The sequence below is a fragment of the Eptesicus fuscus genome, chromosome 13 (genome assembly GCF_027574615.1).
Source record: "Eptesicus fuscus isolate TK198812 chromosome 13, DD_ASM_mEF_20220401, whole genome shotgun sequence".
Taxonomy (NCBI): Eukaryota; Metazoa; Chordata; class Mammalia; order Chiroptera; family Vespertilionidae; genus Eptesicus; species Eptesicus fuscus.
Window position 1 is genome coordinate 39,175,121 of NC_072485.1, and position 24,945 is coordinate 39,200,065.

At 51.1% G+C, this 24,945-nt stretch overlaps 1 protein-coding gene across 1 annotated transcript; it reads right to left on the minus strand.

Annotated features, from left to right (window-relative positions):
- Positions 1-2,569: 2,569 nt before the first annotated feature.
- On the minus strand, positions 2,570-23,129 carry MOGAT2 (monoacylglycerol O-acyltransferase 2). The gene is made up of 6 exons (XM_008149986.3): positions 23,039-23,129; positions 13,004-13,182; positions 5,973-6,177; positions 5,452-5,626; positions 4,610-4,809; positions 2,570-2,749 (listed from the first exon to the last, which is right to left on the minus strand). Exons 1-6 carry the CDS (start codon positions 23,127-23,129, stop codon positions 2,595-2,597), a joined length of 1,005 nt encoding a protein of 334 aa, XP_008148208.3. The 3' UTR covers positions 2,570-2,594.
- Between the last annotated feature and the right edge of the window lie 1,816 nt (positions 23,130-24,945).

Genomic DNA, 24,945 nt, shown 5'->3' on the forward strand with positions numbered 1-24,945 from the left:
AAGTAGGAATGACCCAGACAAGGGGGAGGGGGAATGGGGAGATGGCATTCCAGGCAGAGGGCACATCATGGGCAAAGCCCAAAGGGGAGAGGAAGAGCATGGCTGACACATGGAAGTGCAAATGGTTCAGTCTGCGGAGAGGGAGGAGGAGAGATGAGGGTGGGAGGACCGGGCCTGGTGGTGGAGAGTGGCTAAGGGCAGGCTAAGGAGCTTGGGCTTGGAGGGGGACATCTTCTGCCTTCTGTTGACCCCTCCGGATGCTCTGTCCATTGGTGTCCACCCTGCTCCTTCCTGGGAGACCCACCTGCATGGACGGCAGCCCCAGGCCCTCAAGCTTCCACCTGGGTTCAGGCAATAGGAAGCCTTGGCGGGGGGTGGAGGGAGGAGAGTGCAGTGGGAATGCTCACCTGCCTCCTTCTCTGCAATAATGGCCCCTGCCAGGGACTCTCCTGACCCGGGTACCTGCTGCCTCCACTTGATCTTCCAGGCCTCAGGGTGGCAGCAGCACTCCGCCACCCTCCCGGCCCAGCCTGGCTTAGTGCACCTTCCTGTGTGCGTCCCCACACCCCAGACACACCTCAGAAATTGTTCTTTTATCCAACCCTCCTCACAAGAATCCCATGTGTCCCCAGCCTTTTGTATAGTGACATCGCGGCTCCTCCCAGGAAGAGGCGGACTCTCTTCCTCTCCCCTTAATCTGGTGGCCTTAGGGCTTGTTTTGACCGACAGAGTGCAGCGAGGTGCGGTGTGCACATGTGCAGCCTAGGACTTGAGAGACTTTGCAATCTTGCTCTCGTGCTTTTGCAATCCAGCCCCCACCGAATGCTGAAAGATGGGTCAGTCTAGAGAGGGGCCCAGTGCCCACCGGCACAGAGAGGCCCAGCGGGTCCAGTCCCGCAGCTGTCCCAGCCCAGCCGACCCACCCACCGCTGAATGCAGCTGCGTGAGAGCCCAGGCAAGCGGGGAAGAGCCACCGCCAGGCCACAGAACGGTGAGGAGCAGGGAGTCCTCCGTGTTCAGCCACAGTGCCCTGCAGTGCTTCATCACCCAGCAGCAGCTCACTCCGGTGGGCGGGTACTTCCCTCCTTGGCAAGTCTTGCCCTTCTTGCAGGGCCCTGCCCCTGCCACTTCCTCCAAGTGTCCCCCTGGCTGGAGATCGTCATTCCCGGCTCTTCACTCCCGTTCCTCCTGTGACCCATACACACACTTCCTCCCAGGGTCACAGGCACCTCCCTGGGACACAGGGACACTCATCACCTGACTCCTACTTCCTACTTCTGCGTCACTCCCGACAGGACACGGAGTGGCTTACGACCTCAAAACAGCATCTCATTATGCTCACAGCACCGGAGGTGATACGGTAATCCTTATTTTCCCGATGACAGAATTGAGGTTTGGAGGTGACTGGCCCAGAGTTACTAAAAAGGGATGGGCCAGGATTTGAACCCAGATTTATTTACACTTCTCAAAAGGCCCCATGTTGTAGCTGTTGGTATGACCTGCTCCTGGGCAGAAAGAGTCTGCTCCCCTGCTGGCGGAAGAGAGGGATTCGCAAGGTTTTACCCAGCCATCCTGCCCCTGCACGTCTGTCCCAAACCCGGGAATCCAGAATTCTTTCCGCCAGGCATCAGTCCCCACTTCAACCCTCACCCCCCTGCAGACACATACTAACATCCACTCTTCACGTCTGGTCTTCATCCTCTGTCCTGGTCTGCCCTGTGTCTTAACAGACCCATTCCCCTCTTTCCCAACAAAACAGGGCCCGAGGTGGTATGCTGGGGACTGACAGATCGAAAGGAAGAGTCCACGTGACATTCTCTGGTCCAATCTGAGTCCAGAGATTCACCTTCTGGGAAGATGAGACGGGGCCAGGCTGGGGGGTCAAATCCCTCTGCGCTGGGGGGGCGAGGGGGTAGAGGAAGAGAAGAAGGCTAACATAAAACCCTTTCATTTATTGGATGGAAGTTCATGGAGCCCCCCCTTTTTGTGCTAAGGTAAAGGGGCTGAAGTTACAAAGGACAAGTTAGAGGTACCTCAGGGAGCTCTCAGCCTATGTGATGTCAGAGCTGAGACTCGTAGGCCATCTTATTCAGTCAGGGAAACTGAGGCTCAGAGGGAGGGTGCCAGTGGCAGAGTGCAGCTCTCCTTACCCAGCTCGGGAGGGAGGAGCTGGGACGTCCAGGGTGTAGGATGAGGGAGCGAGTAGAAGGGGCTGGAGCTGGTGGCTTCTTTTTCACTGTCATTCAAGGCAGAGGAAGAAAAACCTGGTCATCGGTTGCTGCTCTCTTTTCTTTGTCCGATGAGTGACATTACAACGGAGGACGGAAACCATTCTCTTCCAGCCCTCTCTCCCATGCCCCAGAGGAGCAGACCAAGGAGATGGGGACCTGCACAGGTGTCCCAGTGTGAGTCTGGTCGCCCCTCCCACGTTGTCAGCTGTGACTTGGGGGTTGGATGGGCAGGAGGCTCGGAAGACTCTGGAGATGATGTTCAACAGAGGCTTCCAGGAAGCCTTCTCAGATCACAGCGCCTCCCACCGGCCTCCCTAACGCCAGCCCTGCCCTTTGGGGCAGCCCCTTCCTCTGGGGAGGCGCTCAGCAGAACTCCAAGTGCTGGTCCTCGGGGACGTTGTACTTGAGCTTGTGGGCTTCGAAGAGGCTGCACAGCTCATCGATGTAGTGCTGGTGCAGCTTGTCCACCTCCTCCTGCGAGGGCTGTGGGATCCGCTGCACCTCGATGGGCTTCCCCACTGCAAGACACAGAGCGGGGTGGCGGGCCAGAGCAGGGGCCCTTGGGGCAGGAAAGTGCTCCTACTGCCATCCCTTTCAACCCTGATTCGAGTGATGAATTCTAAGACGTTAGAGCAACTCCAAGATTCAGATATCATGACCCCACCACCAGCTGGCATTGCACATGCCTAGAAATGTGCTGGGTGCTTTACCGGCACTCTCCCCTTTCATCGCTGTAATCATCCTCTGGGGGTAGACCCTGCTCTCATCCCCATTGGCAGATGAGGCCATGAGGTTTAGAGGGGTTAAGTAACTTGCTGAAGGTGGCATAGCCAAGCCCTGGCTGGTGTGCTCAGTGGTTAGAGTGTCGGCCTGCACACTGAAGGATCACGGGTTCAATCCCTGGCCTTGGTGGAGTGCGTGCAGGAGGCAACCAATTAATGTTTCTCTCTCACATTGATGTTTCTCTCTCTCTCTCTCTCTCTCTCTCTCTCCCTCCCTCTCCATCCCTCCCTCCTTTCCACTCTCTAAAAATCAATGGGAAAGAAATATCCTCAACAACAACAACAACAAAAGGTCAGCAAAGCCAGGAAGGCTCAGTGCCCGGGGATGTGCTCTTATCCTCCGGGCCATATGGTTCTGGGAGTCGAAGATGCCATGCTCAGAAGTGCCTGCAATTTCCAGGATGAGGCGGGCCTGCAGCCCAGGCAGCTCTTCCTCCCGCTGTCCCTCCATGCTGGCTGCAGTGCCCCTTCATTCGAGGGAGGAGTCAGGGAAGCCCCAACTAACCTCCCCCCTCTGGTTCTGCCCGGCTGAGAAGGCAGCCTTCTCCTCTTAGTAATAGCTTTGGAGGCAGCAGCAGTATTAACGTTCATGAAAATATTGCCACACAGCACAGGGAAAGTCCTGCTTTGGGGGTTCGCCGAGTGTGTGCTCAACCAATAAATGAATGGGTGGGTGGAGATAAATGGACCTCTCTCTCCAGGCCTTGTCAGAGGAACCTGGTTGGAATCCAAGAAGAAAGCGAATGAGGTGTCCAAATAGCAGGAACACCTGGTGTTACGTCCAGGCTCTAAAGCTCATGCCCTCCTTTACAGGAAACCCCCCCAGTGCTGACCCAGGCCTGCTAATCGCTGCTCTACACGCAGTTCCAACAGACGTGGGCTGCCCTTCCCTTGTACCCACCTCTTCCAGGAAGCCTATTAATCCTCTGGGTCAGAATTAAACCCTCTTTCTCTGACCCACCCTGGCTGGTTTGGCTCAGTGGATGGAGCGTTGGCCTGTGGACTGAAGGGTCCCGGGTTCGATTCTGGCCAGGGGCACATGCCCAGGTTGCGGGCTTGATCCCCAGTGGGGGGCGTGCAGGAGGCAGCCGATCAATGGTTTGCTCTCATCATTGATGTTTCTGTCTCTCTCTCCCTCTCCCTTCCTCTCTGAAATCAATAAAAATATAATTAAAAAGTCAAACCGATCCTGATTCAAACCTCAACTTTGTTACTCGAAGGCAGTGTGATTTTTTTGGAAGTTACTTCTCTGAGCCTGTTTCCCATCAATGAAATAGGGATAATAGTCTCTACCTTGAAGGTTGTCAGGAGAAACTGAGTCACTGCATGTAAGGGAGCCCGTGCAGTGCCTGGCACACAGTAGGTACTCAGTAATCAGTAGGGACCATTGTTCTTTGTGCCAGTTCTCATCTGTTACAGTTCTCATCCCGGACTGCCTCATGTTGGGGTCGTCTGCTTGTGTGTCTGTTTCACGGTCTAGACTGTGAGCTCCGTGAGGACAAAGATGTGCCTGACCCATCCCCAGTCCCCTGGCAGCTCACAGCCCAGGCCCCCTTCCCTGTGAGCTGCCCCCGCCCAGCCTGGGCCTTGGCTCACCCACGGTGGCGATGGGCCGGCGGTAGGGTAAAAGGCCAAAGCTGTACTGGAAGATGCCACGGCCGTGGAAGAGTGGGAGGGAAATACCCATGACCTTCTGCAGCTGGTTCTGGATCCAACGCAACCAGGAGCCAGGAGAGTTCTCAACTTGGTCAAAGAGTTCGTTCTCCCCAAAGGAGAAGACTGGCACCAGAGGGACCCTAGAGAGAGACGGAGGAGAGAAGGCACGTTGGAGGCCCCAAAGAAGGCCCCAGCTGGTCACCTAGCTTCCCGCAGGGACCAGGAACTGGAGCAGAGGACAGAGCCCTGGGCCGGAAGTAGGAGGCCTAGGTTGTCTCCCGGACCTTCCAGAGCCTTGCTTTCTGACCTTGGGCAGGTCCTGGCCCCTTCTCAGAGCCACCACCTCCCAGGGGCACCGTGATGGATAGATTAGAATGCTTCCGAGTCCTCCCAGATAGAAATCATCTGCCAGCTTTGTAGAAAAATCTCGCCTGCTCCAGCCAGCTTGGATTCCTCACGGGTGCTCCGAGGTCAGAGAACAGCCCTGCGATATGCCCCAAACCCCAGTTTCCCACATCCCAGAGGTCTGGGATCTAGTGCCAGCCATGGGCAATATGTCCCTTCCCACCCAGGCCCTTTGATCCCAAAGTCTCCATTCTGGAACCCTTTCTGGGTGTTTGGCCACGAGACAGTACTTGTCTCACCACAATAGCCTGGGCATGTGTGAATGGACTGAGAACTCTCCCTGCCCAAATAGAAACTCCCTTAGTCTCTGCTGTCTTCCCACCAAAATAAACCCTTGCTGATCTCCAGCGGAACCAGAGAGCCCTCTTCCCAGATACCCGTGCATCAGGGCAAGCTTGACGAAGCCCTTGCGGTTCCGCAGCAGCAGCTTGTAGGCCCCGGGCCTGGCGTTCAGGGCCTCCTGGGCGCCCCCAACAATGATGCCCAGCAGGTTGCCCCCGCCCTTCCTGTTCAGAACGTGAGCAGCGCACTCCTTGTCTGATGTCACCAGCCCTGGGGAGAGAGGAAGGCGGTCAGTTATGGGGTTAACGGGCAGGGGCTGTGGGGGTGGATGTGGCCCAACAAAGAGGTCACCAAAAGTGCCCACAGAGGCCGGCCCCCCCACCCCACCCACTCCAGCTGGGCGTTCCTGAGCACTGGGACTGAGCCTTCCCCCTCATGCCTAAGCCCCTCGCCACGCTCATTGCCCTGCACCGTGCTGTGGGAAGTGCTTCCTTGAGTCTAGCCTCCTTCTTCCACTGCTCATGCTCTCTGAGAACTACCGGTAGCCCTGCCTCCGATTCCCTCCTCCCATGCCTGCAGCCTCGTGGACCTGGCTGCCCGGGTGGGAAAGACTCACCCCCAGTCATGAGGTAATCCCTGAAGAAGGGGACCCGGAACCACAGGTTCAGCATCATCAGGTGGGGGCGGATGCCGGGGAAGAGCTCCGAGAAGCCAGTGGCCTCAGTGCACAGGTTGACAAAGATTCCGGCGGCCAGGACCCCGTGGGGGTGGATGCCCGCAAGGTAGTTCCGGGAGGGGTCCAGCTCGGCAGTCTTGACCAGCTGTGGGGACACAACCTGGTGAGCCAGAGCTGGACCTGCGTCCCCACTTGGAGGCCGGCACTCTCCGGTGTGACCTTGGGCACGTCACTCCCCATCTCTGAGCCTCCGGTTCTCAGGAAGATTGAGATGCGGTGCGTGAAGGCACCTGGTGCGTCTCCAGGTGCCGGCTGTGTCTCAGACTCGCGGCCGGCTTTGGACAAACTGCTTCCCTCCCGGGCTTTTCATTTGTAAAGTGGGGACATTTGGCCCTGCCTCCCCTCCCTCCCAGGGCTGCTGAGAAGTTCAGGTCTGAGGGTACCCCCTGCGATGACCAAGACTGCTACGTGACCGGATAGAATTAGAAGACATCAGATGGCCACACGGGGGCGCCACCATGCTGGAATACCCCGTTTTACAAAGCTCAATTTAAGAAAATGGGCACTTAAGACCAGGGAATGAGCCTTTGCACAATATATTGGGAGAGGATTCCTGTTCGGTTGCAGGCCAGGAGGCCAGCTCTCGTCCTCTTTACCCCTCGCGTCTCGTCTCACCCGTGGCTCTCTGCTCCCCTCACGCCAGACCTTCAGTGCCCTTTGTCCGCTCTGTCCCCGGACACGGGCGGCTCTGCTGGCGCAGGAACTTGCCTGGGTCTGCTGGGGCCTGCAGCCTGCAGGGTGCAGCAGGGACCACCGGGCATTGCAGATTGAGCGGGAGAGGAGAGCCGTTTGTCATTAGCAGTTTCCAGGTGAAGTGGGGTGAGTAGACGGGGGCTGGAACTGAGTTAACAAATGCTGCTCCTGCCGCTTACTGAACAGGCTGCGATGTGGCTGCGTCTGCCAAGCTTTTTGCTGTGGGCAGTGACCGCGTGTAACTGCAGGGCCTACCCCAGTGTCCCGCTTTCTGGGAGCCACAGCCATCAGAGTTAGAAGGCCCTGAAGCCCACGTGTACCCTCCCCCCTTCACCCCTCACCCTCCTCAGGAGGCTCCCTGATAGGACTGCCAGGGCCCTGCAGTTTGCATTACCGGATTGGGGTGAGGAGAGCCCTTTCCACTCTGGCTCAGCTTTGCTAGGGTGAAAGTTCATCCTGTCATCAAGCTGAAACTCTCAGCAGGTGATGCCCGGAGGGCTCTTATTGCTGCCTTTGAGGCCCCAGAGGCCATGCTGTCCACCCTCGGAGCAGCCTGCAGGGATCTGGGGACAGCAACGGGGGTCTGGGCCTCTCTGCTTCATCCAGCTTCTCCTGTCCCTGACCTGGACTTGGTCTCTGCACCCACCCCCTGCGTCCCCCCGCCTGGCTCCCCACCACAGTGTGCCCTCCGGGTAACCACTGACCCTTTGCAAAAAGGCTGCAGGGACCATTGCCTCCCAGACAAGGACAGAACTCTTCCACGTAGGCAGTGGGCATCTATCGGATGCCGAAATAGACATATAACCAGAGATTTCTCACCACCCCACTGGGAAAGGTGCTCCTCAGGAACCCCATTGGTGGTGTTTCTTTAAAGACATCCCTCGCTTCCTGCACTCAAGTCCTTTCTCACAAACCTTCTTTCTCAGCTAGAGGGGAGGTAGTTTGTACAACCTCCATAAAGGCGATTTGGCAATCTCTATCACAACCTCAAAAATGTAACCGACCTTTCAACCCAGCAACCCCACTGCTGAGGAATTTAGCTACAGGGTTTCTCATGCTTGTGCAACATGGCATCGGAACAAGATTATTAGCTGAGCATCACCGTTTTTTGGTAACAGCAAAAACTTGGCACCCACCCACCCAAACGTCCATCAACAGGGCCCCTTTAGACAAGTCACGAGACGTTTGCATCATGGACCACTGTGCAGCCATAGACAAGTGTGACACAGCTCCTCCTGCCCCGAGAGGGGAAGCCGGCCACAGCTGGCTGTCAGACGAAACAGCCAGGGGCAAGACGATGCTTGCAGACTGCCACCAGCATGTGCTTGTATGTGGATGCACCCAACACTGGTTGCCATAGTCGCCTCTGGGCAAAGAACTAGGGGAGACGGGATGTGTCCCTTTCGAATTTTGAACAGGAATGTATTACCTACTCTAAATGAATAATGAACAAAATAGATCAACAAATGACTGGATGATTATCCCCTTAATAATAAGTCTTTGTGTGTAGAGAGCTATCCTGTGAGGGTGAGGGCCTTGTCTAGGCAGCTGTGCCAGTATCTGCTCGTGCATCTACACGTGCGTGTCCAAGTGTGTGCTCTGAGGGGGCGTCGCTGTCCCACTGAGACGGGTCTGCTGACTTCCTGGGCGGACCTCTCCTATCTGCCCCCCTGTGCCCAGGGAATATCCCACCATCACAGTGAGGGCCTGGAGATGAGAGGCCACCCAGCGAGGCATCTCCAAATCCCTGACGCAGGCCTGAAGGAGAGGAGATGCTCCGCGGGCGACTGAAATGAAGGAAGGAAAGAATGAGACCATGAACAGACGAGGCTGATGCAGCCAACTTCTGCCCCGGTCCTGTTCTGACGTGTCACCTGGGTCCCACTGAGCCGGGGGTCATGAGACCCAAGGTCCTGGCCCTGGCCCATGACATGACCTTTGCCCTGCCTCAGTTTCCCCTCTGTCCCACAAGACAGTGATGGTGCCTTTCTGGCAAGGTTGCTACTTGATTCAGGTGTGCCAACCACAGAGAGGGGAGGTTTGTGCAGGGTTGTGTTCTCTGCTTGCTCCCGCAGTTCTCTTAGGGGCAGGGAGTGTGACCAAGCAAAGAAGGCGGGCTGGGGAAAGCCCCTCTGTGGGCGCCTGCGCTCCCAGGCTGGGCTTGGACTAGGCAGTGGCAGCTGGGGAAGCGGACGGCCGGGTTGCTAGGCTCTGGGGTTGCTTTTCTCTAATTATGTGGTGCATATACCATCAGATTTACCTTTTGAAAGTGTGTAACTCAGTGATTTTAATATACTTGAAGGTGTGCAACCATCACCATTTCTAATTCTAGAGCATTTTCAGCACCCCAGGAAGAAACCCATAGCGGTCACTTCTCTTGCGCCCAGCCCCTGGCAGCCACTGTTGTCTGTCTCTATGGAGTTGCCTCTTCTGGAAATTTCGTATAAATGGAATCATACAATATGTGGCCTTTTATGACCGTCTTCTTGTACTTCACAGAATGTTTTCAAGGTTCATCAGTGTTGAAGCCTGCATCAGTACTTCGTTCCTTTTTGTGACTGAATACTATTCCATTGTATGGATAGACCACATTTTCTTTGTCCATTTAATGGTCGTTGGCCATTTCCGATAATGTGGCCATGAACACTTGGGTACAAGTCTCGGTGCAAACAAGTTTTCAGTTCTCCCAGGGGTGTTCCTACTTTGAATCCCAAGACCTTTGCCTAGTAGACCCTGCACAGGCTCCCAGGAGGAGACGACTGGACCCGGGATGGGAGGGAGGACAGTGACGGGCTGTGGCTCTACCATGTCTGCCCAGACCCATCTCTCTTTTTTTTTAAATTAAAATATTTTATTGATTTCAGAGAGGAAAGGAGAGGGAAAGAGAGATAGAAACATCAATGATGAGAGAGAATCACTGGTTGGCTGCCTCTGGGGATCAAACCCGAAACCCAGGCATGTGTCCTGACCAGAAATGGAACCATGACCTCCTGGTTCACAGGTCGATGCTCAATCACTGAGTCATGCTGGCCAGGCTGTTTTTGTTTTTTTAACATTTTAAGAGTCCAGACAAAAAGATAACTGTGGCCAGGCCTTAGATCGTTAGGAGGAGAGAAGGGTCAGGTTTGGAGGAGTCTGGGAGACACCCCACCCAGGCTCTAGAGCAGCAGTTCTCAACCAGGATCAGTTTGCCCAGCCCCTCTCCCCCCAGAGGGGGCATTTGGTAATGTTTGCAGACATTTTTTGCTGTCACAACCGGTAGAGGGGTGTGTTACTGGCATCTAGTGGGTAGGGGCCCAGGATGAAGTCAATCAGAAATCCGTCCCTGCCCCACATACACACACAGCAGAGACTCATTCAGCCCCAAATGTCAGTGGTGCTGAGAAAGCCGCCTTGAGAGCTACCTGGCTGGGGTAGGATAGGCTCAGAGCCACCTCAGCATCATTTTCTGCCAGACCTGCAATGGCAGCAGCTCTAAGTGCAAAGAGCCAGATGCTACCCTTTGTGGCCCTTGGATGACAGCCCCCTGGAGAATTTTCAGTTGAAGAGTCCCAGCTCTGTAAGATGGCCTTCAGGGGCCTCTGTTACCTTGTCCCTGAAAAACGCTTTAGCCTCATCCCCAGGTGACCTTCTACTTTACTCACACTGAACATCAGGCTCGTTGCTCAGAAGCCATATGTGGCCGGCTTCTGGGCCTGCGCCTGTGCTGACCCTTTTCTTTCCCTGGTGAACTCGGGCTTTGAAAGTGACAGAGATAGAATGTTGGGGAAGCAGCTATAATTGTAAGGAATATTAATCGTAATGTAAATATCTGTTGTTTTCCGGTGGTCTTAGGCTCTACAGCAGCGGTTCTCAACCTGTGGGTCGCCTAAGACCATTGTAAAACACAGATATTTACATTATGATTCATAACAGTAGCAAAATTACAGTTATGAAGTAGCAAGGAAAATAATTTTATGGTTGGGGGTCACCACAACATGAGGAACTATATTAAAGGGCTGCGGCATTAGGAAGGTTGAGAACCACTGCCTTAGAAGATCCCCAGCCCTTTGTGTGCCTGTAAACTGCCCATTTGCCCTCTTGCCTACTTCCCCATGTAATCTTTGTCCTTCTACCCAATATAAGCAGCTGGTTTGTGAGGGGGGGGAGAGGGAGAGGAGCAGATTTCTGTGGATGACCTGCTGCTCTCACATGCTGCCGGGGGTATTGGAATAAATGCTCATATATGATTCAACCCTGTCTCTGCTTGATTGGCTCACAGACCCACTGATTGTCCGGTTACAGATTCAGCTCACAGTGAGAGGGGAGACCACAGAGTGAGAATCCACAAAGCTCCACCAGAGGCCAGAACCTGTTTAAGGTTTCTTTGGCTTGGAAGTTCCTGTCCACATACACTCCCAAGTTCCAGGCCACACTTTCCCGTAGAAACTCTGACCTTCCTGGAACAGGAGAGCAAGCCCTGGCCTGGGAGGAGGAGAGGGATGGGAGGGAATTCAGAATGTCAAGCTCAGAAATCCTGAGTGGGGATAAGGGAGTCTGCCCATGATATGCCCATGGCTCCTTTTAGGACCCAGCAAGCCCTGCTTGCCTTTGATGACAATATCCTAGAAGGGCACACTGCAGAGGAAGTGGATATAGGGGGTGGGGAAGATCACCCCCACCTGGGCCCCTCAGCTTAGCTCAGTACTGCCCACTCACTCTGCCTTTCAACATGAGCATGGAAGTCTCTGCTGGCCAACTTCCTGCCTTCTGCCCAGCCCCTGCCCTGCTGCCCTGCCCTGCCCTGCCCTGCCCACCCTTGTCCTTTGCCCAGGAGGACCTTCTTACTGAGGTATTTAGGGCTCCTGTACCCCAGCCTTTGCTAGTCCTTGTTGGGCCTCAGGACTCTTGGAAGCGATGCAGGAGTGCTCACTCTGTTTAACCTCAGGGAGCCTGTTTCCCCCCTCCTTTCCCCTTTATCATCAGGAGAACAGACTCCTGGAGGGACAGGAAGAGGTGGGGATCTGGATGGAGGCGGAGAAGCCAAGCCGTTGTGAAGGTCAAAGCAGTGTGGCTCTGGGCTATCAGACTTGCAGCCACCCCCAAGCCTCCCAGACGCCCCACTGACTCGGTAAAATAATCCTAGCCACTAGTTTACTGAGAACCTACAAGGTACTGTACCCCCTGTCTCATTGAACCCCAGAATGCAGCCCAAGGATGTAGGTGGCATCATCTCCACATTACCTGTGTGGGAACTGAGGCTCAGAGAGACTGTAACTCACCCAAGGTCACCCAGTTGGTGGGTGGCGGAACTGGTATTAGAACCTAGTCCATCTAGTTCCAGAGACCACATCCTATACCTTTTTTTGTTCTTTACTGTTTCCAGAGAAGAGCCAACTGTCCCTGCCTGGCACCTCTCTGTGTTCCCCTGTCTTCCCGATCCTATCTCATCTGGCCAATGCAACAGCCCTGCCCAGCGGCTTACATCCAGGGTTTCGTCTGTCTGGGGTTCAGTAAAGAAGCTGAGGGGTCTGTGGATCCAGAGATGTGCTTCACCCAGGACTAATCTTTGGGTCCAGAGTCAATTGTTCAGAACGGTCATGAGATGCCTTAAGTCGGAGTCAGAGATTCAAGGCACTCAGAGCAGGAGAGATCAGTCTGCTTACTGGATACATGGGGAAACTGAGGTTCAGAACGGGGCAAAGCTCAACCCAAGGACACATAGCATCCCAGAGCTAGGAGCAGGAGAGAACCGGAGGACCAGTTCAGGGTTCGCTCCCCTTCTCCTTTACCCATAGTTAATGCACAAACTTTAAAACCAGTAAAAACAAAACAAAACAAAAACTTGTGTGTCTCGGTCATACTTTTGTCCCTCTGGGTGTCAGTGTCTCATCTGATGAAATGTGGAGTAGATGGTCTCTTAGGACCTTGAGTTTATTATCTGCCTCCACCCAAGCCTGGCTGCAGAGGGGTTTACACCTACAAGATGCATATGTGGGCCACACGAGAGGCCCCACAGAGCTCTTTCAAATCCTGTGCATTCATCAGCCCTCACGTGGGCTGCACATGCCCGTAGGTGGGAAACCATGGCCGGACTCTTCCCCATGGTGCACAGTGGTGGTAGCCCTGGCTCCGGCCTCCCAGTCCAGCTCTTCCCACTTCACACAGGGCCCCACTTTCCCTGTGGAGAAGTGGCACACGTTAGCCCTGGCCACACCCAAGCCAGCCCTAACACTCACCGAGACGGGGAAATAGTCCTTCATGTACTTCCATACGACGGAGCGTCTTAGGAACTGGACGCGCCTGCCGCCCTGCCATGGCTTGTCTCGGTCCAGGTACCACCAAGTTGCATACAGGACACTGAGGAACCAGAATCTGGTGAACAGGAGGCCTATGAAGACTATAATGCAGGTCTGAGCTGGGGAGGGAAGCAGGTGAGAGGTCTGAGAGGAAGGAAATGCCCGGTACCAGCCGCACTGGCCCGTCCAGCCCACAGCCCCAGGAAGAAGAGGTCAGCTTCCCCTGCCTTCCAAGAGGAGAGGATGCAGCCAGCCCAACGTCACACTGGAGTGTGGATTTTAGCTTGGGTAGGCCTAACTCCAAAACTGCCCCCGCCCCCCCACTACACCAGGCTGCTTATTCACTTTGGTCGTCCCCTCCACCTCCCTTCCTCCAGTAAAATATAGTTGACCCTTGAACAGCACGGCTTTGAACTTCATGGGTCCATTTATACACAGATTTTTAAAATAAATACAGTACAGTACTATGAACGTGTTTTCTCTCCCATATCATTTTCTTTTTAAATATATTTTTATTGATCTCAGAGAGGATGGGAGAGGGAGAGAGATAGAAACATCAGTGATGAGAGAGAATCATTGATCGGCTGTCTCCTGCACGCCCCCTACTGGGGATCGAGCCCACAACCCGGGCATGTGCCCTTGACCAGAATCGAACCTGGGATCCTTCAGTCCAAAGGCTGACGCTCTATCCACTGAGCCAAACCAGCTAGGGCCGTATGATTTTCTTAATTACATTTTCTTTTCTCCAGCTTATTTTATTGTAAGAATACGGTATATAATACATATAAGATACAAAATATGTATTGACTGTTTATGTTTTATCTGTAAGGCTCTGGTCAACAGTAGGCTATTAGTAGTTAAGTTTTGGGGGGAGTCAAAAGTTATACCTGGCTTTTCGACAGCACAGGGCGTTGGCGCCCTAACCCCCATGTTGTTCAAGGGCCAACGGTAGTCTGCGTTCACCAGGTACTCAATAAATGCCTGGCGGACAACTGATTGTATTAACTGCTTTTAGTTTCCATATTTTGGGACCTCAGAGAAAAAGGAGACACTCTTTCCGCCCAGTCCTCTGTCTGTTCACCCTCTGCCCCATCTTCCCAAAGATACATCCGGCAAGTCCCCCCTCTAATGAAACCTCCCATGGTTTCTCCATAACTTCAAGGCACAGCCCAAGCAGTTGGGCCTGGCATTCAAGCTCTGTGTGGCTGGCCCCAACCCCCCTCCTGCTCCAGCCTCCCCGCCCGTGTTCACACCCAGTGCTCCGGCCGCACTGAACCGCTCAGTGTTCCTGCAGCTCACTGAGATCTTTCAGTCTCTTAGCTTTTGCTCGTGCTGCTTTCTGCCTGCATGCTCTTTCCTGGGGAAGGAGAAAGGTCCCCACTTCCCTTCAACATTGTACCAGCGGTTCTGGCCAGTGCCACAAGGCAAGAAAAACGAATGAACCCCTGGAGGGACCTGGAGAGCATTATGCTTAGCAAAATAAGCCAGTCAGAGAAAGACAAGTATCACAAGATCTCACTCATATGTGGAATCTAATGAACAAAATAAATGGTATCCAGAGACATGGAAGCACTGAACAGACTGCGGAATCTCGAAGGGAAGGTGGGGAAGGGTGGGTGGGTGGGAGGTAATCAACCAAAGAACTTGTATGCATGTATGCATAACCCATGGACACGGACGAGGGGTGAGGGGTTGGGGAGGAGGGGCCTGGGGGTGGGCTGGAGAGGGTCAATGGGGGGAAAAAGGAGACATATGTAGCAATGATTAAACAAACAAACAAACAAAAATGAATGGACAGCATCAAGACTGCAAAGAAAGAAGCAAACTGTCTCCATTCACAGGCACACAATTCAATACATAGACTATCTTAGGGAAATTTACAGAAGCTACCAGAACTTACATGGATTCAGCAAGGATGCAGGGCCGTGGGAAAGAACATTTGCACATATGTGGTGGCATGTGCATAGAGAATGGAAGGATTCCTGCCGATCAGGAGGAAGGAGACAGGACTCTGGGGACAATGGTGGGACCATTGATTTAAATTTTATTTATCTATTTTTCACATTAGAAAAAAGTTAGGGCTTTCTCCCCTTTGGGCAAAATGAAAAGTGTGTGTGGGTGGCTCCCACTGTAAGAAAATCAGCTCTAGAGAATAAAAACAAATGGTTAATAGCGGCTACCTGGAGGGTAAGATTTGGGGAAATCTTTTACTTTTAGGATTCCCATTTTGTTTGGAGGTATTACAATAGCACGTATTAGTTTTGTAGTCAGAAAAAAAGGGTTCGGGGGGCAGGGGGGAGAGAGAAACACACACAGGACACGTGCACTTAACCAGACAGACCTTCACCTACCGGACCAGCTCCCTCACCCCGGGCTCACCCTTTCACCCCTGTTAGCAGGCAAAATCCAGACTGAAGGTCACTTCGGAAGGGAGACCCTTTCTTTCATTTAATCCTCACAACTCTGAGAGGGGGAAATTTTAAATGCCGCTTTACAAAGGTCCAGAGAAGGCGTGCACATTGGCTAAGGGCACACAGAGAGCTAGTAAGATGGGACCTGGCATTCAATTCTATTGTTTTGGCTCCATCACGCTCCCATGTACTCATTCAACAAATATTTATCAACTCCAACACTTGTAGGAGCTAGAGATGCAGCAGAGAACGCGACAAACTGCTTGCATGGAGCTTACCTTCCTGGGCGAGTGTGTGAGTTATAGAGGCGAGGAAAGGAAACAGACAGTAAAGAAGTTACCCATTGAGAGAGCATGTGACCCTGGGTCCTGAGTCCTCGGTGCCAGGTCCTAGTTGGCTTCTCCAGCCATTTTTCACCACTCCCCAAAATGCCTCCTCTAACTCCAGAGCGAACCAGCTGTTCATTAAATGTGCAGTCTTTACCCCCCACCTCTCCTTTACTCTCCTGCCAGCCTTTAAATCCTGCCCTCTGGACCCCACCTCCTAAATATCTCTCGAAAGAGGCTACTTCTTTCCACCCACTGCTGGCCTCCCTAGACCTGGGTTGGCAATCTTTTTCTTAAAGGGCCTGATTGTAAATATTTTGGACTTTTCAGCTCAAGAGGCAAACTAGAGGATATGACATAGTCATATAGCCATTTAAAATGCAATTATTTATTCTTCCTGATGCAGTTTTGGAAGATTGCATTTTTCTAGGAATTTGTCCATTTCATCCACATTGTCCAGCTTGTTGGCCTATAGTTGTTCATAGTATTTTCTCACACACCTTTGTATTTCGGTGGTGTTCAGTTGTTACTTCACCACTTTTGTTTCTGATTTTATTTATTTGGGTCCTCTCTTTTTGTTTCTTGATGAGTCTGGCTAGGGGTTCATCAATCTTATTTATCTTTTCAAAGATCCAGCTCTTGGTTTCATTGATTTTTTTTTTTTAGTCTCTATATCATTTATTTCTGCTCTTATCTTTATTATTTCCTTCCTTCCACTTACTCTGGGCTTTTCTTGTTGTCTTTCTAATTCTTTAAGTTGTAGGGTTAAATAGTTTATTATTAATTTTTCTTGTTTTTTTAGGTAGGCCTGTAGTGCTATGAACTTCCCTCTCAGAACTGCTTTTGCTGTATCCCAGAGGTTTTGGGTTGTTGTGTGTTCATTTCCATTTGTTTCCAGGAAGTTTTTTATTTCTTTCTTAATCTCATTGGTAACTCATTCATCCTATATAATAAAAGGGTAATATGCAAATTGACCCTAGAATGACCGCTGGACCAGTCACTATGAGGTGCACTGATCACCTTTCCCCAGCTGTCAGGCACCGATCACTTGATGGCAAATGGGGATCTGGGGGTCGGTGGTGGCGGGGGGGGGGGGACGGCTGCGGAGCTGGGGAAGATGGCCCTGATTGCAGGCCCGGCCTAGGGACTGTACCCGCGCATGAATTTCGTGCGCCAGGGCCTCTAGTTGTTTAATAACATGCTATTTAGCCTCTATGTGTTTGAGTGTTTTTACTGTAGTTGATTTCAGGAAGAATCAGAAAATCTAAACAGGCCAATAACAACTGAGGAAATAGAAGCAGTAATAAAAAAAAAACTCCCAGCAAACTAAAGACCTGGTCCAAATGGCTTCACAGGGGAGTTTTACCAAACATTCAAAGAAGAACTAACACCTATACTCCTCAAACTATTTCAAAAAATTCAAGAGGAAAGAACACTTCCAAGCTCTTTTTATGAGGCCATCATTATCCTAATTTCAAAACCAGATAAAGACACTACAAAGAAAGAGAATTATAGGCCAGCATCCCTGATGAACATAGATGCTAAAATCCTCAACAAAATATTAGCAAATTGGATCCAGCAATATATTGAAAAGATCATTCACCATGACCAAGTGGGATTCATTCCAGGGATGCAAGACTGGTACAATATTCACAAATCAATAAACATGATACATCACATAAACAAATTGAGAGATAAAAATCACATGATCATATTAATAGATGTAGAAAAAGCATTTGACAAAATCTAACACTCATTTTTAAAAAATATATTTTATTGATTTTTTACAGAGAGGAAGGGAGAGGGATAGAGAGTTAGAAACATCGATGAGACAAAAACATCGATCAGCTGCCTCCTGCACACCTCCTACTGGGCATGTGCCTGCAACCAAGGTACATGCCCTTGACTGGAATCGAACCTGGGACCTTTCAGTCGACAGGCCGACGCTCTATCCACTCAGCTAAACCGGTTATGGCTAACACTCATTTTTGATAAAAACTCTCAGCAAAGTGGGAATAGAGGGAGCATATCTCAACATAATAAAGGACATATATGACAAACCTACAGTGAACATCATACTAAATGGGCAAAAGCTAAAACCATTTCCTCTAAGAATAGGAACAAGACAGGGATGCTGGCTTTTACCACTCTTATTCTAACATTGGAAGTCCTAGCCACAGCAAGCATCCAAATTGGAAAGGAAGAAGTAAAACTCTCATTATTTGCAGATGACATGATATTGTACATAGAAAACCCTAAAGACTCCACCAAAAAAACTACTAGATTTAATAAATGAACTGACAATGTAGCAGGATACAAAAATCAACATCCAGAAATTGGTTTTTTTATACACCAATAATGAATTCTCAGAAAGAGAAACTAAACAAATAACCCCATTTACCATTGCTACAAAAAAAATTAAGATACTAGGCCTGGTCAGCATGGCTCAGTGGTTGAACGTTGACCTATGAACCAGGAGGTCTCTGTTCAATTCCCGATCAGGGTACATACCCGATTTGCAGGCTCGATCCCAGTAGGGGGTGTGCAGGAGGCAGCGGATTGATTATTCTCTCTCATCATTGATGTTTCTATCGCTCTCTCTCTCTTTTCTGCTGGAAGCCAATTCCAGAATGTCAGCAGGGCTGAATCATCTGGAAATGGCTGAAGGCATTTCCCCAAACCTGAAAAGGATGCATAATTGATTGCTTGCTGCCAGACAGCTGCGGGCATTTCAATCTACATGTTATTGCTTCCTCCTGGCCAAACACCTGTAGTTCCTCCTGGCCAAACACCTGTCAGTTTCTCTGACAATGGATTCTGTATACCAAACCTTACCCTTTGATATGTATATCTACCTTGCTTTAGGACAATTTGTATTAATAAAAATCAAGGTGTCCAGAGAGACAGGAGAACTTGGTTTCTTTAGCCAAGCCCCTCTGGCCCCCCAAATGCCTTCCAAAATTATGTTTCATCTCTGGACTCTTGATTAATTTACACACAGCTGCTTCTCCAGATTCCTGAACCCCTTTTAGATGCTGAGAAACACACACCGGCATTACTTTTCCTCTCTGAAATCAATAAAAAAATATTTTTTTAAAAATTTAAGATATTTAGGAATAAACTTAACCAAGGAATTAAAAGACTTGTACTCAGAAAACTACATGACGTTGAAAAAATAGATAGAGGAAGACATAAACAAGTGGAAGAATATACTGTGTTCATGGATTGGTAAAATTAACATCATTAAAATGTGCATACTACCCAAAGCAACCTACAGATTTAATGCAATCCCTACTACAATCCTAATAGCATATTTCACAGATCTAGAACAAATACTCCAAAAATTTATATGGAACCAAAAAAGACCTCAAATAGATGAAGCAATCTTTAGAAAGAAGAACAAAGTTGGAGGGATCACAATACCAGATATCAAGTCATACTACAAAGCCACTGTAATCAAAACTACCTGGTACTGGCACAAGAACAGGCATATAGATCAATGGAACAGAACAGAGACCCAAGAAATCGACCTAAGCCATTACACTCAATTAATATTTGACAAAAGAGGCAAGAATATACAATGGAGTCAAGACAGTCTCTTCAGTAAATGGTATTGGGAAAATTGGACAGATACATACCAAAAAATGAAACTAGACCACCATACACAAGAATAAACTCAAAATTGATAAAAGACTTAAATGTAAGTTGGGGAACCATAAAAATCTTAGAAGAAACCAGAGGTAGCAAAATTTCAGACATCTCCCATTGGCAAAGGAAATAAAGGAGAAAATAAACAGATGGGACTACATCAAAATAAAAAGCTTCTGCACAGCAAAAGAAACCATCAACAAAACGAAAAGGGAGCCCACTGTATGGGAGAACATATTTGGCAATGATACATCTGATAAAGGGTTAATATCCAAAATATATAAGGAACTCATGCAACTTAACAAAAGGAAGACAAACAATACAATTAAAAAATGGGCAAAGGGCCTAAATAGACATTTCTCCAAAGCAGACATACAGATGGCCAAGAGACATATGAAAAAATGCTCAAAGTAGTTCACTGATCATCAGAGAGATGCAAATTAAAAAACCCTCATGCACTGCTGGTGGGAATGCAGACTGGTGCAGCCATTAGGGAAAATGGAATGGAGTTTCCTCAAAAAATTAAATATGGAACTAGCACTTGACCCAGTGATCCTACTTCTAAGAATATGCCCTAAGAAACCCAAAACACCAATCAGAAAGATTGTATGCACCCCGATGTTCATAGAGGCAGGGTTTTATATAGTAAAACCCTAATATGCAAATTGACCAAATGGTGGAACGACTGATCGCTATGATGCACACTGACCACCAGGGGGCATACTCTCAATGCAGGAGCTGCCCCCTGGTGGTCAGTGCACTCCCACAGTGGGGGAGTGCTGCTCAGCCAGAAGTCGGCTCACGGCTGGCGAGCACAGCGGTGGCAGGAGCCTCTCCCGCCTCAGCTGCAGGCAGGCAGTAAGACTAGGGGTCCCAGACTGTGAGATGGATGTCCGACTGCCAGATTAGGCCCGCTCCCAGTGGCAGTTGGACATCCCTCGAGGGGTCCCGGACTATGAGAGGGTGCAGGCCGGGCTGAGGGACACCCCCCCCCCCAAGGCACGAAATTTCATGCACCGGGCCTCTAGTTTACAATATAAGATCTGGAAACAACCCAACTACTCATCAGTAGATGTGTGGATAAAAAAGCTGTGGTACATTTATACCATGGAATACTATGCAGCAGTAAAGAGAAGGATCTCTTACCCTTTGAAACAGCATAGAGGGTCCTGGAGAGTATCATGCTAAGTGAAATAAGCCAGTCAGAGAAAGACAAGTACTACATGATCTCACTTATATGTAGAATCTAATGAACAAAATAAACTGATGAACAAAATAGATCCAGAGACATAGAAGCATAGAATAGACTGGTAGACTGGGGAATCTGGGGTGTGTGTGTGGGTGTGTGGGTGTGTGTGTGTGTGTGTGTGTGTGTGTGTGCGTGCCGTGGTCAACCAAAGAACTTGTATGCATATATGGCTAACCCATGGACACAGACAATAGGGCAGTGAAGGCCTGGGGCAGGGAGCAGGAGTGAGCTAGAAGGGGTCAATAGGAGAAAAAGAGGGACATATGTAATACTTTCAAGAATAAAGATTTAAAAAACAAAATAAAATGCAATCATTTAAAAATGTAAAAACTATTCTTAACCTCATGGACTGTGCAAATACAATCACTTGGAGGGGGAGCAGGGTGGAGGGGGTCAATGGGGGGAAAATAATTGATTAATTAATTAAAATTGGAATCAAAGTTTGTGAAAGAAACGAACAACAACAAAAACAATTGGTGGGCTGGATTTGGCCTATGGGTAAGCCTGATCTAGATTGTGACTGCTCCCTGTGGTTGATCCGGTTCCCCACACCCCATACACCGTAGATAACTCCACAGCAGCCACAGGGCCCTTTAACACACAGATTAGACCCTGTCACTCTCCTTTGCCCCCAGGATAAGGGATAAGGTAAGGTACAACCTCCCACTCCTGGCACCTGCGGGCCCAGATCCCTTTTCTCAGCTGTCCTTCCTCTAGTCCTCCCGGCTCAGGGTGACTTTGACCTCTGTGCTGCTCCTGACATTCCCAGGCTCCCGGGCTACCTGCAGGGCTGGGGGTGGGCACAGCCAGCCAGACACACTTGTGCTCCCAAAGCTCACACGAGGCAAGCCGAGTATGAGGTTCCTTATCTCCTCTGATCCCTAGGCTGCACCTGCCTGCCTCTGGGCCCCAATGCCCTTTGTCCAGGAGCCAGCACTTACAGTCTGCCCTGGGCATAGACCTCCCTGCCCATGCTTTTCCCACAGCCTCCTAACCCACACCTCCTCCCACACCCTCTGCCCTCTCTCCTCCCCCCTCTTGCCGTGTCAGTAGGAGGAGCTCAGGACTCGACAACCTTTGACACTTAAGTGATTTAAGGACTCTACAACCTTTGGCATTTGAGGCACTTCATTTCTTTGCTCCTCTGTGTCATGGGGATAACCAAGGATATATAAAATGTTTAACAACCGTTAGGATGGAAGACACAGCCCAGGAAGGTTAAGTAGCCTGCCCAAGGCACAGGTGATGCTAGGGGCAGGGTACCTAAGTGCCTGCTTTGCTAGGGGTGAATCCCTGGCAGAATCGTGAGGTTCTGAGAACACACCTGGTGGTAGTGGCAGCGTGTGTATGTGTGTGATGGCTGTTGACCAACCTACACAGAGTACGTGGTAGCTGTGACTAGACTGAGCACCATCCTGGGGTGGCAGTTTCTACCCGGTCTGGTGCCAGCAGATGAAATGAGGAATCCACATACTCCCAATCACCTCCCTTCCCAATCCTCAGTCCTGGGCCCTCCTCGAAAATGTTCCCTTCGGCAGAGCTGAAGTTTGGGCAGCTGTGGCCTCCCAGCAGGAACAGGTGTGTTCACTGTGGGGGGTGGGGGCGGGAAAGGACTCCCCTGTGTGATTCCAGCCCAGGGCCCAGCCAGGTCTGTGCTGGGCAGAGCAAACACATCTCTTCATTTCGTCCCACAAGAGCACGGTAAGATCCGCATGGTTATTCCCATTACGCAGATGAATGAAATAGAGGCCTGGAGAGGTCAGGCATGGGTCCACCAAGGTCACACAGCTAGTCAGTTGCCCAGCTGGAGTTCAACTCACGTTTACCTGGTAACCCACTCTCTCCCCAGTCCACATTCAGCCTGCACTTTCTCTCCCCATTCGCTTTTTCCCCTGTTCCCTTCTCTCCATCCCCCTTACTCCCCTAACCCCCTCATCCCCCTTTCCCTCTGCCTCCTGCTCTCAGAAAGGAAGGAAGAAAATCCATCCCCTCTGAGTAGCCTGAGGGGCCCTTTCCCGGAACTGCCTAGATTCTTCCCCACACCCCAGGCAGCCGGAGGCAGGTGCTCTGTCCTCATACTAAGGTGGAATCCACAGCCCAGGAAAGTGAAGTAATCTGTCCAAAGGCACAGGTGATGGCTTCTGCCCCACCCTATGCCCACACCGACCCTACCCTCCAAAGGCCTCCGGCAGGGACTCAGCACAGCCAAGCCTCCTCCCTCCCCACCCCCCCACCCCCGCCCCCGTTAGGACCCATGTCTTGCCACCATCAGCGCACTGTGTGCACCTAAATTGCAGGTTCGCACCGGGTCTTCCCAGTCCCCAAGACCAGCCTGCCTTACCCAAGGCCAAGAAGCTGAAGACCCACTGTAGGACCGAGAGCGTCTGCAGCCTGCGCTCCCATGGCACGGACCAGGGAGCAAACTCCACCATGCTGGTTCCACTGTGGGCTCCGGAGGCTTCTGAGTACCACTGTGCTCCCGGGCACCCAAAGGGTTTTGTTACTGGCAGAGGCTGTATAAGCATTTGTGGGGGAGGAGGCTGCCCCGCCCAGCCAGGCCCAAAGGCCTCCCTGCCCCCACCCTGCAGGAGCCTGTTTCCTAGAAGAAACCTTTGAATCCTTGTGCCCAGGGCTCAGCTAAAAGGAGGAGAAAGAGAAGGAAGTGTATAGCCTTTATCCAGGACAGCTGTCTCCTCAGGCAACACCTTATCTACAGAATCTCCTTTTGCTGGTTGCTTGGATCTTGCCCTTCGCTTATCTATAATAATAAAAGCGTAATATGCAAATCGACCGAGCCAAAGGAGACCATTCTGACAACCATGCTGTGACACCCACTGGCACCAGGCCAGCCTCGGGGGGTGCAACGCAATTGGTCGGGGGCTGGCCATCGCCCCGTGATCACCATGCAGAGGGAGGCCCAGGCCACTGACTGGCAGGCTGCGGTGGGTGGGCAGGGCTTCCTTCTGAGGGGGGCAATCGATCACGGGGCTCCCGGACTGTGAGAGGGCGCGGGCCAGGCTGAGGGACCCCCTCCAGTGCACGAATTTTGTGCACCGGGCCTCTAGTCAAGTATAATACTCTCCTGTCCTCTTCCTAACTACCCAATGATCTGGCTCCAGCAATGGTCTCCTCTCTCTTCTGCCATGTTCATGTTCCCCTCTCCAAATATGCTCTTATCTAAAACCTAGAGGCCCGGTGCACAGATTTGTGCATTGGTGGGGTCTGGCTGGCCCCACCCCCAATTGGGGGGGGCGTTTGGGGATGGGGCTGGCCAGGGGGAGGGGCCAAGGGCAGTTGGCCAGCCAGCCCCACCCCCTGGTCAAACTCCTGGTCAAACTCCCAGTCAAGGGGACAATTTGCCTTTTATTATATAGGATCCCTTGGCCCTGTTTGTGGCAGCTAGAATGGCACCAGGTGTTAGACCGGTGGGTTCAGCAACCTTGGTACTTGCGTTCTGGCTAAGAAAGAATTCAGAGCTAAGACTATAAGAGAAAGTTTATTTAGAAAGTTGCAGAGGTAGAGTGGGTGGTAGAAGAAATGGGCTCAGTAAACAAGTTACAGAGGCAAAGGAAGGGCCCTTGCCACTTAGAAGAAAAGATGGTAAAGGTAAAGGTAACACACCTGGGGAGAAGAAGAGGGGGAGGAGAAAGGCATGGACGTGCTCCCAGGAGGGAGAGCGTGGGAGGGAGAGTGTGGGAGGGAGAGTGTGCAGTTCTTCTTCCCAAGGGCTTTCAAGGGAGGAGAAAGAAAGTGGGGGGGAAGAGGAGAGACCAGTGGGGGAGGAGAAAATCAGCACGCACCAGCTGTGAGGCGCTCCCTCTGGTGGTCATTCTGAGAAACTGTGGGCAGGATCAACTGCTTTCCAGGGCAGGGTTGTCAAGGGCTTGGGAGAAGCCCAGATAATAAATAGGCAAAGCTGAGAGGGGGGACTTACAGAGATAGCGGAAGGATTTATTTCTACTGGCTTTGGTGGAGAAGAGCTAAATCTTCTCTGGCCTGGTCAGGATGGAGAATTCTGAGCCTGGGGCTTGGACCAGACAGGCGTTCCATGCTCGGGTGATGAATGTGCTAGATGGGCACTTACCATAGGCTGAATAATAGCCTCCAAAGATGACCACATCCTATCGTCCAGAGCCTGTGAATGCTACCTTATATAGCAAAAGGGACTTTGCAGATGTGATTAAATTAAGCAGTTTGAGAGTATCCTGGATTCGTCTGGATTCTGGAATTTTGATGTTGCCTTTTTTT

Coding starts and splice junctions, on each gene's coding strand:
- MOGAT2 (XM_008149986.3), bottom strand. CDS start 23,129: ATGGTGGAGTTTGCTCCCTGGTCCGTGCCATGGGAGCGCAGGCTGCAG. Junction 13,183..23,038: donor CTTCAGCTTCTTGGCCTTGG/GTAAGGCAGGCT, acceptor TTCCCTCCCCAG/CTCAGACCTGCATTATAGTC. Junction 4,810..5,451: donor AAGCTTGCCCTGATGCACGG/GTATCTGGGAAG, acceptor GTCTCTCTCTAG/GGTCCCTCTGGTGCCAGTCT.